This window comes from Stenella coeruleoalba (assembly GCF_951394435.1).
Source record: "Stenella coeruleoalba genome assembly, chromosome: 14".
Lineage (NCBI taxonomy): Eukaryota > Metazoa > Chordata > Mammalia > Artiodactyla > Delphinidae > Stenella > Stenella coeruleoalba.
The window spans coordinates 2,506,525-2,519,804 of NC_137160.1; the positions used below are offsets into that span (position 1 = coordinate 2,506,525).

The 13,280-nt window shown below is 47.1% G+C and overlaps 1 protein-coding gene across 1 annotated transcript; it reads left to right on the forward strand.

The window, feature by feature from the left end:
- Positions 1-10,771: 10,771 nt before the first annotated feature.
- On the forward strand, positions 10,772-12,096 carry LOC307197170 (RNA-binding motif protein, X-linked 2-like). The gene has a single exon (XM_079942886.1). The coding sequence runs from the start codon at positions 10,826-10,828 to the stop codon at positions 11,807-11,809; it is 984 nt and encodes a 327-aa protein (XP_079799012.1). The 5' UTR covers positions 10,772-10,825; the 3' UTR covers positions 11,810-12,096.
- Positions 12,097-13,280: the final 1,184 nt, after the last annotated feature.

A 13,280-nucleotide genomic window follows, 5' to 3' on the forward strand; every position in this document is an offset into this window, starting at 1 on the left:
TTTTAAGAGTCTGTGCTTATTTATTTATTTAATTTTGGCTGCGTTGGGTCTTCGTTGCTGTGCGCGGGCTTTCTCTAGTTGCGACAAGCGGGGGCTATTCTTTGTTGCAGTGCTCCGGCTTCTCATTGCGGCGGCTTCTCTTGTTGCAGAGCACGGGCTCCAGGTGTGTGGGCTTCATTAGTTGCGGCACGTGGGCTCAGTAGTTGTGGCTCACGGGCTTAGTTACTCCATGGCATGTGGGATCCTCCTGGACCAGGGCTCAAACCCATGTCCCCTGCATTGGCAGGCAGATTCCTAACCACTGCGCCACCAGGGAAGCCCCTAGGGGACTATTTTAAGACTTCTTTTGGATAGAGTAGTTTAAACCAATATTTTAAATCACTTTAGGACCTTCTGAGTTGTGTTGCATAATTAATTGTTACTGCTTCATCTTCTCCTAACGTCCCAATGGAATTCTCATGAAAATGCAGAAAGGATGTAAAGTTATAATACTACTGGAAATCAGCAGTATCAATTTGTGTTTGTCCAGACCCAGCAAGACAATCCCACGCACCAAAGCTTAGGTAGTCCCCAGGGGCAGCCCCTCAAGGCTGAAAGAGTCCCTGTGACCACCCTCCTCCCAGACCCACCATTTCTGGGACTGGAGGAAAGACCCGCAGCATCTCCCAGACCAAACCCCTTCTCTGGGTGGGCCTGGGGTTTCCCATCAGAAGCGGGAAGCAGTCATTCTGCCCACAGCAGAGAAGGGCCCCAGGTTGCATTGTGGGAGGCCAGGGCACAGGGGCATCCTGAGAACCATGGCTGGGGACTATGTGTCCACACATCTCTGCCTTTAACCTGCTTGTGAGGTTCCAGCGGTCACCAGGCAGAGGAAGGTGGGGAGAACCCAAGAAACCCACCCCGTCTGGGGTTTATGGGCAACACTGCCCAGCCCCTCACTCACACAGCAGCTGACAGAAAAAGACAGGAACAATCAGAAAGAGAGCCATGGCAGAAAATTTAAAAAACAGAGTACAGTAGAGGTGAACAGAACAGAAAGAAAGGTACATTCTAGGAAAAACAAAATTCAGCTGAATTCAATAAAATTAAGTTTAACAAATGTTGCTTGAGGACCTACCCTGAGCCTGGTCCTATTCAGGGCACAGATAAAAAGGTCACGAAAAACGAAGCCCCAGCTTCTATGGACCCCATGTTCCGAAGGAGGAGCCTCCGCTTCTGTCTCTCTGTCTCTGCCTCTCTGTCTCTATCTGTATTTTTCTCTCTGTCTGTCTCAGTCTTTCTCTCTTCTTCATCTCTCTGTCTCTATCTGTATTTTTCTGTCTCTCTCAGTCTTTCTTTCTCCTTCTTCATCTCTCTCTGTCTGTCTCACCATCTGTCTGTCTCTGTCTCTCTCCATCTCTATCTGTATCTTTCTCTGTGTGTCTCTCTGTCTCTATCTCTGTCTTTATATCTTTCTATCTCTTTCTCCATGCAGTGTTCTTGCTAAAATAAAACCAATGGATCTGAATTTTACTTGAAATTGTGGGGCAGACAATTCACAAACGTGTCCCAACAAGTTGCAGTCGTCAGAATCCACACACACGCACACACACACACACACACACACAGAGAGAGAGAGAGAGAGAAACTGGTTCAGAAGAGTTTGGTGACAAAGCCGAGGCGAACTTTAAAAAGAAGCGCTGTGGCTCATCCTCAGACAAACTGCAGAAACGTTTGCGCTTTTGAAGAATATACTTTGTAAGTCCACCCAAGGGCCCTGTGGTGATTTTGAACACTTTGGAAATGGGTCCTCTAAAAGTTGCTGTCGTATTTTTCAAGTTAGTTGGAAACCTTTAGTCCCGTATTCAAGAAATGAGATGCCAAAGAATTTCTCCATGGAAACTGAACCACGATGCAGGATATCCCTGCGGTCACTGAGGAAGGACTCAGCAAACTGAACAATGATGGCTCCGACTGGACAAAAGTTATTTTGATACTCTGTAATGATGCTTCGGAACAGACCGATCTAGAAAGAGTCTTTTGCTAGAGTCCTCATTGTTACTTGGAAAAATTAAATTGACATATGGCTCTTCTATATTAGGTGGAATAAAATTGAGAAGGCCTAGGATTTTGAAATACCAAAATTTAATAAAACATTAAAAAAATTATAACTTAAGGCAAGTTATTGGATGCATTTTGCCTCATACAAATCAGTGCCCCAAAAGGTACTTTTAATGGGGACAAAATATTTGACAACCAAATATTCAAGCTAAAATATTTACATATTTCAATATAAAAATACATAAAATTGAGGAAGTTCTGCTCTAGCATCTAAGGAGCTTTGGTATCCCTGCAACCACATCACAAGTAATTTTTTAAATTGTCAATTGAAAGTGTTGAGAATGTCAACACATAATCACAGTATGTAACTTTGAAAAGGAATCAGGTATTTTACGCAGAAAGAAATTATAAGATGAAATTATAAAAAGTGTATGTTTTTAGAAACGATGAGTGACATAGTATCAGTTTGGATACAGCCGAGAACTTTTAAAATTAAGTGACTATGTAATAAAAGTAATAATTCTGCTTAAGTGTTTTCTAATATTCAGATAATATAAAGAAGATTTTCTGATTTTGTTTCAAAGTACATGAATATACAATAGTTTTCTTTCTTACATGAATACTTCAAATTATGTAATTTTAGCACTTCTTTTACTCTCAGTTTGGCTACCTTCGTTTGGATAATAAATCATACATTTACCTTGGTTACAGGGCATTAGCTCAGCAGCAAATGAAGTGGCGTCTTCGGTGTTTATATTTCCACTCTCAGGTTGAAGCCGCGATTGGGCTGAGATTCAATTTGGACATCCCTGGTCCTTTGCCATAATTCTCTTAGAACTTCAATTCAGTTTAAGGGATAGAAATACAATGTAAAAATGAAATTTAAAAAATAAGTGAGAAGGATTTCCCTTCTGGGAAGAGGAAATAACATACTTTTCCTCTTTTCCACCCATTAAGTATAACTAATAACCTTGACCATAATATATAAAACAAGCATGAGAAGGCTCAGTAGAAGGGAGGCTTCCTGGGGACCCAAGGAATGAAACAAGGTGTGGTCCCCGTGCTTCCCAGACTCGGGGCAGAAGAGACAGGCAACCAGGAGTGCCAACAAGAGACCCCAGCAGAAGCCCTCTCTCTAGTTGAAGGGCCAGGAAAGGAGCAGCCCCAAGGCAGAGCACTTTCAGACAAGAACCACTTCTCTACCACACCGCACAAAGCCCCCCACCCTCCCCATCCTGCCAATCATCCAAGGTGAGTGGGACCCCAACTGTCACCCGGCCTCCCAGTTACAGGACAGGGACCCCCTTCCACTGCCCAGTTAGTGTCAAGGAAGCTGCTGGAACAGGCTTAAATAAGACAAACGAGACCCAGATTCTTACTCCGTAACACCAAAAATACCCAGCTTTCCATCAGTGATCACTCATCACACCAAGAAGCAGGAAGATCTCAGGGTGAATGAAAGGAGACAATCGGAATAGAGATACTGCAGTCATCTGATGAAGACTTGACAGCCACCGTCACAAACATGTCACAGCGAGTAAGCAAACACAGATGGAGTCATGAATGGAGAAAACAGGAATCCTCTAAAGCAATTAAGATCCCCGAGAGAGAAAGAGAAGATAAAAGGAACCCGAAAGAAATCTTAGAGCCAACAATTTGAACAACAAAGCAAGTTAGGACAGTAACAGTCATGGACTGAGCAGTCTGGTTACCTCGATTCTGTGTTTCTAAGGTCCAAAAACAGAAACAAAATGCATAAGCCCACCCATCTTTGGATTCCATAAAAAAAGTTCTAGACATATATATTTTTTTATTTTATTCTTTTATTGAAGTATAGTTGATTTACCATGCTGTCTCAGGTTCAGGTGTACAGCCCAGTGATTCAGTTACACATACATATATATCTAGCTTTTTTCAGATTCTTTTCCCTTCTAGGTTATTACAGAATAACAGAGTAGAGTTCCCTGTGTTCTACAGTAGCTCCTTGTTGACCTATCTCATGTATAGTAGTGTGTGTGTGTTAATCCCAAGCTCCTAATTCATCCCCCCCCCCGCCCCAAACTTTCCCCTTTGGTCACCGTATTTGTAAACTCCCACGGGGAGGAGAATTATTTCAGATTCTCCTCCCCATAAGCAGCGTGTCATTGGGTGGGATTGGAGCAGGCCCTGCCAGCTCTGGTTGATGCTGCGTCTCATTTTGTACACATGCCAAGACGTATAAACACGCAATCAGAAGTCTTCCAAATCGCTTTCACGCCTCCCCAGTGGCAATGTTTCACCCACGTAACTTCGTTTCCACATCTTTGGTTCTTGCAGTGGCCCATGTAGCACTGTGAGCATCCACCATGAAGCTGAAGAAGCTGTTTGCTTCCCATGATGAGTTCCTGAAGAGTAGCGGAGCTTCCTGACTCCGTCCTGCCTTTCCAAAAGGAATCCACACGTATCTACTCAGCACGGGTTTAGACGCTAAGTCCCCCGATCTAAATCTAATGGATGTCTCAGTTTCTATATGATACGTTACATGCGCCAACATGGGCTCCTAAAGCATCTTTCACAGGCATTGTCTCATTTCAGGGTCACAGACACCGGGGAGGGAGGGGACAGGTAGATGGGTGTGATTATATACACGCTACCAGGGGAAGCGATTAAGACTAAAAATTTTCATCTGCCACTGGTTGCCCACACGTCTAGCCAATATCAGGTCCTGCCCAGGAAGTCATTATTTTGAGTTTTGGAGGCTCTTTCCAAATTTCCACACTCCCTTCTAGTTCTTTAGATCAGCTGACAAGTGAGTTCATTTTCTGGCCCTGGCTTGACCTACTGGCCTGATCCCAAAGAGGTTCACTTTCTTCCCTATAATTGCACCCAGGTCTTTCTCACCTCTAACACCTGCCACGTCACCTGCCTGGGATACTCTTGACTTCTCTCTGTCTCCTTAAACTCTGCCTCTCAAAGTGTAGTTCAAATTCCACTTCCTTCTAGAATCCTTCCTTATGAACTGCTAAAGCAATTAATGTCAAAGGGATTCACCTGGCAGGGAGTCTATGAAAGAATGTTGTGGTATTTTGTTATTTTACTCATCATGGATTTATATTTTGCTTCTTAGACTCAACTATAAGCTTTTTATCACCAGGAATGTTCTTGAATACTCTTTGAACTTTTATGACTATAATATATAACAAAGCACAGAAAAGGTGTTCCTTTTCTAGGAAAATGTCTCCGTGGATTTCATTTAACATGGAAATAAAATTTTCTCACTGGAAATACAACTTCCTAATAGAATGCTATCATGCTTTGCTTTGTTTTGCTGTGTTTTTTGCGGTACGCGGACCTCTCACCGCTGTGGCCTCTCCCGTTGCGGAGCACAGGCTCCGGACGCACAGGCTCAGCGGCCATGGCTCACGGGCCCAGCCGTTCCGCGGCATGTGGAATCTTCCCGGACCGGGGCACGAACCCGCATCGCCTGCATCGGCAGGCGGACTCTCAACCACTGCGCCACCAGGAAAGCCCCGTGCTTTGGATTTTTAAAAAGTGTCGATTCTGAGGCTTCCCCTTTCCAATTTCACGGTGCCTTTCTCTAAAGGTGTGTTCCAACAGCCCGTGTATGCTCTAAATATCAAGACTGGAGAAAAATCAACGCAGACGGCGCTGAAATGAATATTCTCCAAAGTGAAATCAGCACACATCATCTGGTGATTGCACATTGGCCCCGTGAAAATCCAGATACAGCTGTTCGCACCAACCCCTGGCCCCGCGGGCCTGTTATCACGAGCAGCAGGCAGAACTCCAAGCCTGGGCTGATCCGTCCACATCTTCTTGGCCGTGTGCCCTGAATGGCCAAGACGTCACCGCGAAGCTTGGGGTCCTCGATAACACCTGGTCCCCATGCTCAGCGGCCCTCAGCTTCCCTGGCGGCCCCGTGGTCCCCTGGTCAGTACGTGGGGCCTTGGCCACCCTCCCGTCTTGTCCTCACCTCCTCTCTGGCTCCTGTACCTGCTGATGCTTTCAACCTCTTAATTTCAAAATCAAGAGAGAACTTCCAGTTCTGCCAAAGGTATCCCCTGTCCCCGCGGGTTCCCTCCTTACAAGGAAAAGCCCCGCGGGCAACGCAACCAGCTGGTGCAGGAACCCCCGCCCCCCAGAGGCAGCCTAGGGGACTCAGACCCGAGGGGGGACGTGCCCTGAGTCCACTGCTTCCCTTCCCCTCCCGTCCCTCCCTGTCTGGGAGCTGCAGGGGCCTCTGAGCCAGAGCCTCCTCCAGGCGCAGACGAAAAGCTCCCAGAGGAGAGCGTGCCCAGCTCCCAGACGAAGGGCCGAGCAAAGTGTCTCCGCAGCCGCAGGACGCCTGTCTGGCAGGCTCACCAGCTGTAGCCAAGCGCCAAGGACGAACCCGCAGGCGCGCAGCCCGGTCCACCGGGGCCGGAGGGGGCCCACCGCCGGGCCCCGCCCCGGTGAAAGGAGGCGAGCAGGGGGCCCGTCATCCCGCCGCGGGCAGAGGCAGGATGGAGGGGCGCGGAGCTCGGCCCCCTTCCTGGAGTTAGATGAGCCCTGCGGGGAGAACATACACACACGGGGCCTCCTCCCGCCCCCGAGCCCCTTTCCAGGCCCCGGCTTAGCCCTCCCTCCCCGAACGTGGTTACCGTGCCCTCCGCGTGGCGCCCCTGGGAACCTACGCGTGGGCAGCCATGGCTGTGGCAGAGCCCCCGAGCTGCTCCTGAATACAGCGTCCACCGTACATCGCGAACCGTATCTGTAAAATGCAAGCCCCGCCCTCCTCTGCTTGCGCCGTCAGCCTCCGAGATCTTCGCCACCTGCCCCTGTGTGCCCCTCCTGACTCAGGGCTCACCCCACACCGTATCCTTCCCTGGTCCCCGGGGCCCGAACACCGACTCCTGCCTGCCAGGGAGCCTCTCCTCCTGGACTCTCAGGACCGGCCAGGGTGGCCAGCCAAGGTTGCCATCGTGCCCAGCGCTTACCCTGTAAAAGGACTTAACACCCTATATTGTAACTTTTCTACATCAGTCTGTCTCTTCCATGAACCTAACTTTGCCCAGAGAAGTGACTGCTGTATCCTTAGCCTGACTTATCCAAGGAAAAACAAATCGTTAAAAGTATATTGACCATAATTGAAAAAGAGTCATGTACCAAAATGTTCATTGCACCTCTATTTACAACAGCCAGGACATGGAAGTAACCTAAGTGTCCATCATCGGATGAATGGATAAAGAAGATGTGGCACATATATTCAATGGAATATTACTCAGCCATAAAAAGAAACGAAATTGAGTTATTTGTAGTGAGGTGGATGGACCTGGAGTCTGTCATACAGAGTGAAGTAAGTCAGAAAGAGAAAAACAAGTACCGTATGCTAACGCACATATATGGAATCTAAGGAAGAAAAAAGGTCATGAGCAACCTAGGGGTAAGACGGGAATAAAGACACAGACCTACTAGAGAATGGACTTGAGGATATGGGGAGGGGGAAGGGTGAGCTGTGACAGGGCGAGAGAGAGGCATGGACATATATACACTACCAAACGTAAGGTAGCTAGCTAGTGGGAAGCAGCCGCATAGCACAGGGACATCAGCTCGGTGCTTTGTGACCACCTAGAGAGGTGGGTTAGGGAGGGTGGGAGGGAGGGAGACGCAAGAGGGAAGAGATATGGGAACATATGTATATGTATAACTGATTCACTTTGTTATAAAGCAGAAATTAACACACCACTGTAAAGCAATTATACTCCAATAAAGATGTTAAAAAAAAAAGAATTAACTACTAAAAAAAAAAGCACACTATCTGATTTCTTAAACCTCTTTGCACGTCTCTCTTTCCCTGGCCTCCTCTCTTGCTTTCTCGTTTTCCCACTGAAAAATTCTGTGTAGGTGGCCTCTAGTCCTTGAACTTGCTAGATTACCTGGTCTATTGTAACCTCCGAAGAGGTGACCCTTTTCCAGCCCTAATGAAACGTTCTTTCCCTGAGTTCTCAGCTGCTTTCTGCCAAGTGGGAGAGATTATGAATGTGGCCCAAGGCCTCAAGAAACTATCTGTGCAGAACAAAAGACCTGATCAGTCTTAGGGTCTCTCTAACCGGCAGAGAGCCGAGGAAGATTTATGATGTAATTAGGATGCCTTCCTTTTTATAACCCCCTTGATTTTTATTTCTTCTGCCAAGGAATTCTTTTTTTCACTTTAATAATGAAAACCCAGGAAGTTCGTTAAAAACTACATCAGGAATGACCCTAATCATTTTGCCCCAAGGTGGCAAAAATGTTACTTGGGACCACCTTGTGTAAAACAGTTTCATAATTTGCATACTGCCCAAAATGTGTACAAATGTTCTTAAGGATATCATTTTTATAATACAACTGAATCTATACGCAAAACACAAACAGGCTCACAGATATAGAAAACAAACCTATGGTTACCAAAGGGGAAAGGGGAGGGGGATAAATTAGGAGTATGGGATTAATGGATACAAGCTACAGTACATAAAATAGATAAGCAACAAGGACCTACTGAATAGCACAGGGAACTATATTCAACAGCTTATAATAACCTATAATGGAAAAAAATCAGAAAAAATATATATATATAAAAACTGAATCACTTTGCTGTACACCTGAAACTAACAAAATATTGTAAATCAACTGTATTTCAATTTTAAAAATGAATATCATTTTTAGCGACAGCAGCTTGAAATCAACCAAAATGTTCACTATTAGAAGAATAGTTAAAATTATTTCCACTGAGTATTATTATTGCAACCAGTAAGAATAGTTGTTATAAAGTTCTATGTTAACATGGGACCTTGCTAAGGTCTAGTTCAGAAGCTAAGATCAGATGCCTGTGATCATTACAATTACATAAAAAAGCACAAGTATGGAAAAGACAGCACATGACACCCGGTGTTTTACACTAAATGCATTATTTCACTCGGCGTGCGTCTCTTACTAAGCTGGGACTCCCAGCTCCATGCTGAACCCTTTTCTGTGAATGTACCTCGAGCTTTCCAAGTAATGTCTCTTGAATGTTAACAACAGGTCCATAAAGACGTGTGATAACTGGCTCTTTTGTCCTCTTTTTGTTGATGTGAGTTGTCGAGGAACTTGATCACCTGGTACCTTAATGAAGTTCCCAATCTATTGACATTGCAGCAGATGTTTCCAGCTACCATGAGGGGGCATCTTCCAGTTCCTGACCCCGGAGTCGGGGTTGTCTCCAACATTGCTGGTGTAGACGCCTGAGGTGCCGGCCTTGCGTGGGTGCAGGTGGAGCTCCCAGGGCCACCTGCAGACACACATGACAGAGCTGAGCTCAGGGTCCTGGGGCTGCCGTGGAGTCCTGAACCTTTTTGCACAACTGCCCCATTGAAGATCTGGTGAAGCCTGTACACCCTTTCTAGGAATAATGTTTTTAAACATATTTTTTTAAACCCACATTATTACAAAAGAAGCCAATTATATTGAACTACAGCTATGCACATATAAAGAAAAATGTTTTATATTAACAGATGATTTCATTACAGGATAAGACCTAGCCATACATTTCTCATCTACCATGACTTTGAAGTAACTAAGAGGGTAAATGATATTCTGTTATAAAATACCTTTAACACTTGGAATGGGGTAGAAATGTACCTGCAATTTCCTTTAGGAACAAAGTTATAGGTGCTGCTTATGATACTGGGATTTTTTTCCTATGCTCACAATGGAAGGAAATGTTAAATTTCAGGTTGAAACTGCTGAAAAGAAGGATATAATTTTTCCCATCCTAGTCTCCAGACCCCATTAAACTTCTATGAACAGACCTCTGGTGGGGTACCCTGTGGACGCCAGGTTGAGAATCTCTGTGGCAAAACTGTGAGCGCATGAGTTTCTCTGTTATATTGGCCAGAGAGCACGGTTGCCTCGTGCTCCCAAGTCTGATGGAGATTTTGAGTAGAAGCCTTTCATCCTGCAGTCCCGATTTCCCCAGGACACGTGTGTCTAAGCCCTTCCCCTGTGGCACCAGGAGCCACGTTCCTGGACCAAGCTGTACGCTGGGTGTGAACTTCTGTGGAGCCTCTTGGGTCACAGATTTGGGGCCCATTATTACTCCAAACACGCCCAGATATCTTACTTCCAGGAGTACAGAGCAAGCTCAAGGTGGAAGCCTGACTACAAAAGTCTAAATGATAAAGAAAAATGGAAGGGAAACTGGTGACAGAAGAAAGACAGGGGGTCAGGAAATAGGTTTCAGTCTTGAGTATGTATCACCTTAACTCCACAGCACAAGCCTCATTGGAAATCAGGGGACAGGGCACCTTATTCTTGTTAGAATCTTGTTGTTATGGCCACCTCACAGAAAATCACAGATTCAAAAAAGTGCAGATTTTAATAGCTGTACTGAAATAGGCATCTATATGTAAAGTCATTGTAAAATCAAATAATAATTCTAAGCAAAGACCACAATACAAATTCAAAAAGCATCCGCACTTGATTTCTAAAACAACTCCCAATAAACACAAGACTTTAAGTACACTATTCCTTAAGCGTAAACTCATCAACGGCGCAAGCTCCTTGGAGACCAATGGGCGCGTGGCGCCGGGGCTGCGCATGCGTCTTACGGCTTCTCCCAGAAGTCACTTCCTAGGTTCTGGGCGTGAAGTCGGTTGCTAGGTGCTGAGCGTGAAGTCGGTTGCTAGGTTCTGAGCGTGAAGTCGGTTGCTAGGTTCTGGGCCTGAAGTCGGTTGCTAGGTTCTGAGCGTGAAGTCGGTTGCTAGCTTCTGAGCGTGAACCCGCAGAGATGAACCCTTTAACTAAAGTTAAGCTGATCACCAAGCTGAATGAGCGTGATCTCCAGCTGGGGGTAGCAGAGAAGGCGTCTTGGCACTCCGAGTACAAGGACAGCGCCTGGATCTTCTTGGGAGGGCTTCCTTACGAGCTGACTGAAGGGGACATCATCTGTGTGTTCTCACAATATGGCGAAATTGTTAACATTAATTTGGTACGGGACAAGAAGACTGGGAAATCCAAAGGATTCTGTTTCCTCTGCTATGAAGACCAGAGGAGCACAGTTCTGGCTGTTGACAATTTTAATGGGATCAAGATCAAAGGAAGAGCTATCCGAGTGGATCATGTGTCTCGCTATCGGCCTCCTACGGACTCAGAAGAAATGGACGATGTGACCAGAGAGCTGCATGAGAGGGGCTGCGGGGCGCACACTCCCTCACTGAGTTCATCTGAGGGCTCTGAAGATGACAGACCCACCAGAAAACACAAAAAAGACAGAAAGGAAACCAAGAAAAGAAAGAAAGAAAAAGAGAAGACTGACCAGGAGGTACAGGCAGAGCAGCCAGCCTCCTCTTCATCGCCCAGAAGCAAGATGATAAAGGAAAAGGGTGACCTTGGCTCTAAACAGCACAGTGGCAAGAACTCAGAGAGGGGTCAGAAGTCGGAGTCCAGGGAGGTGTGGAAGCCCCAGCCCAGCTCCCCTGAGATCAGGACGACCTGCCGTGGTGGAGCAGAGGACCGAGACCGGGAGCCGAGGAAGAAGAAGCCCAAGCACGAACACAAGTCATCAGGCAGGAGGGAAGAGCGAGAAGACGGGAACAGACATAGAGACGGAGGTCGAAGCTCACACGCACGTTGCAGCCGGCACAGTGGGCGCTCTGAGGGGCGTAGTCACAGAAGTAGAAGTAGGAGTCAAGATAAATCCCACAGGCATAAAAGGGCCCGGCACTCCCGGGACCGGGAGTCCTCTAATCCTCGTGACCACGGGCCTCAGTGAAGCCACAGCCTGTTCAGCTGCATGGTAGAATTGGAAATGAACTGTGTTTTGTTTGTTATTTTGTTTGTTTGTTTTTTTGTTTTTTTTTTCTGTACAGGGGACACGTTTCCAAGTGCCGAGCCCACGGTCCAGCCTTCCACCTGGCGGGTCCCTCCCTGCTGTGGTTCCTGCAGTGATGCTCCCAAGAGCCCTGGATGAAATCTGCCTGAGTGTTTCTAACCCTCAACCAACTGACTCACATCCCAGTAACACAAATCAGGATGTCCTGGGCCACCTCCTGGGTTTGACTCCTGCACGGACCCACAGTGGGGAACTCGGGACCCTGGCTTTGGCTCACACCCTAGACTGAAAAGCCCCCCGGTTTTGATGCTGCTGCCATTCGGACTCACCCCCCCACACACACACACCAGACCATCCCTGCTCAGTTTCCTCTGCACACAGCGATCACGTGAGGAGATTTCAGCCGACAGGGATGCCTGGCTCCCACCTCCACAGACCCTGATTGCAATTGGCCCGTGGGTGGCCTCTCGGGGGGATCAGAAGATGTGCAGCCCAGGTGAGAACTGCTGGTCTCATGTTATGATTACGGGTGACTTACCTTAGCCTTCAGCCCACGTAGGCAAGTTCCCTCCACTCCTCTTTTATTTAACAGTTTTTATTAGAAATGGCTGCTGAATTAGAACCTATGCTTCAGATATAAGTGCCGTCTTTCCCCCTTTAATTTGCCAATGCACTAAGCATTATTATACTTTCTAATAAAAAAGTACTCTTGCCTTCCGGTCACATCTGCCGTCTGAGGTGTCCACAATGGACGCGCTGAATTCCGTTTCCGCGCTCTCAGCTCCCCTTGTCTGGGATGCGCTTTCTCCATCATGCAATCAGACAACTCAAATGTGCATTTCCAGCCCCAACAAGAGCGGATACTTCAAAAGCTCGTTGATACGATGAAGTGATGCCATGTGTATATGGAGGGTAGGGCAGTGCCCGGCGCATACCTGGACCTCGGTAAATGGCGTTGCTCTCTGCATCTGCATCACAGGTGCTACTTCTTACAGGAAATCTACACCCGAGATGCTTTCCCTCATCCTCCGCAGCAGGACCACTTCCTTCTCTCCTGTGCTTCCTCTCCCGTTCCCCCACTGCCCGCACCCTCATCCTCATGCCCTCCCGACCCCGGCACTGCAGGGCGGCTGGACGCTGACCGACCTAGGCTTCAGCACAAACCCTTCAGGTGCAGAGGCTCCTGTCCAGCCCTGGGGGGAAGGCCGAGCAGGTAGATGAGAGTAACCAAGCCCCAGGCTGAAGAAGTGCTTGCTGCTCACCAGGCAGAGGAATTTGCTGGAAATGGAGCCTAAAACTGAACACGCCCTGGAGTGGACAAGACTGGGGAGAGACTTCAGTTCCTCAGATGAACTGAGAAAACCAGCACTTTCTGTGTGGAGCGGCCTCCGTTCTTAACGTACCCATAGGA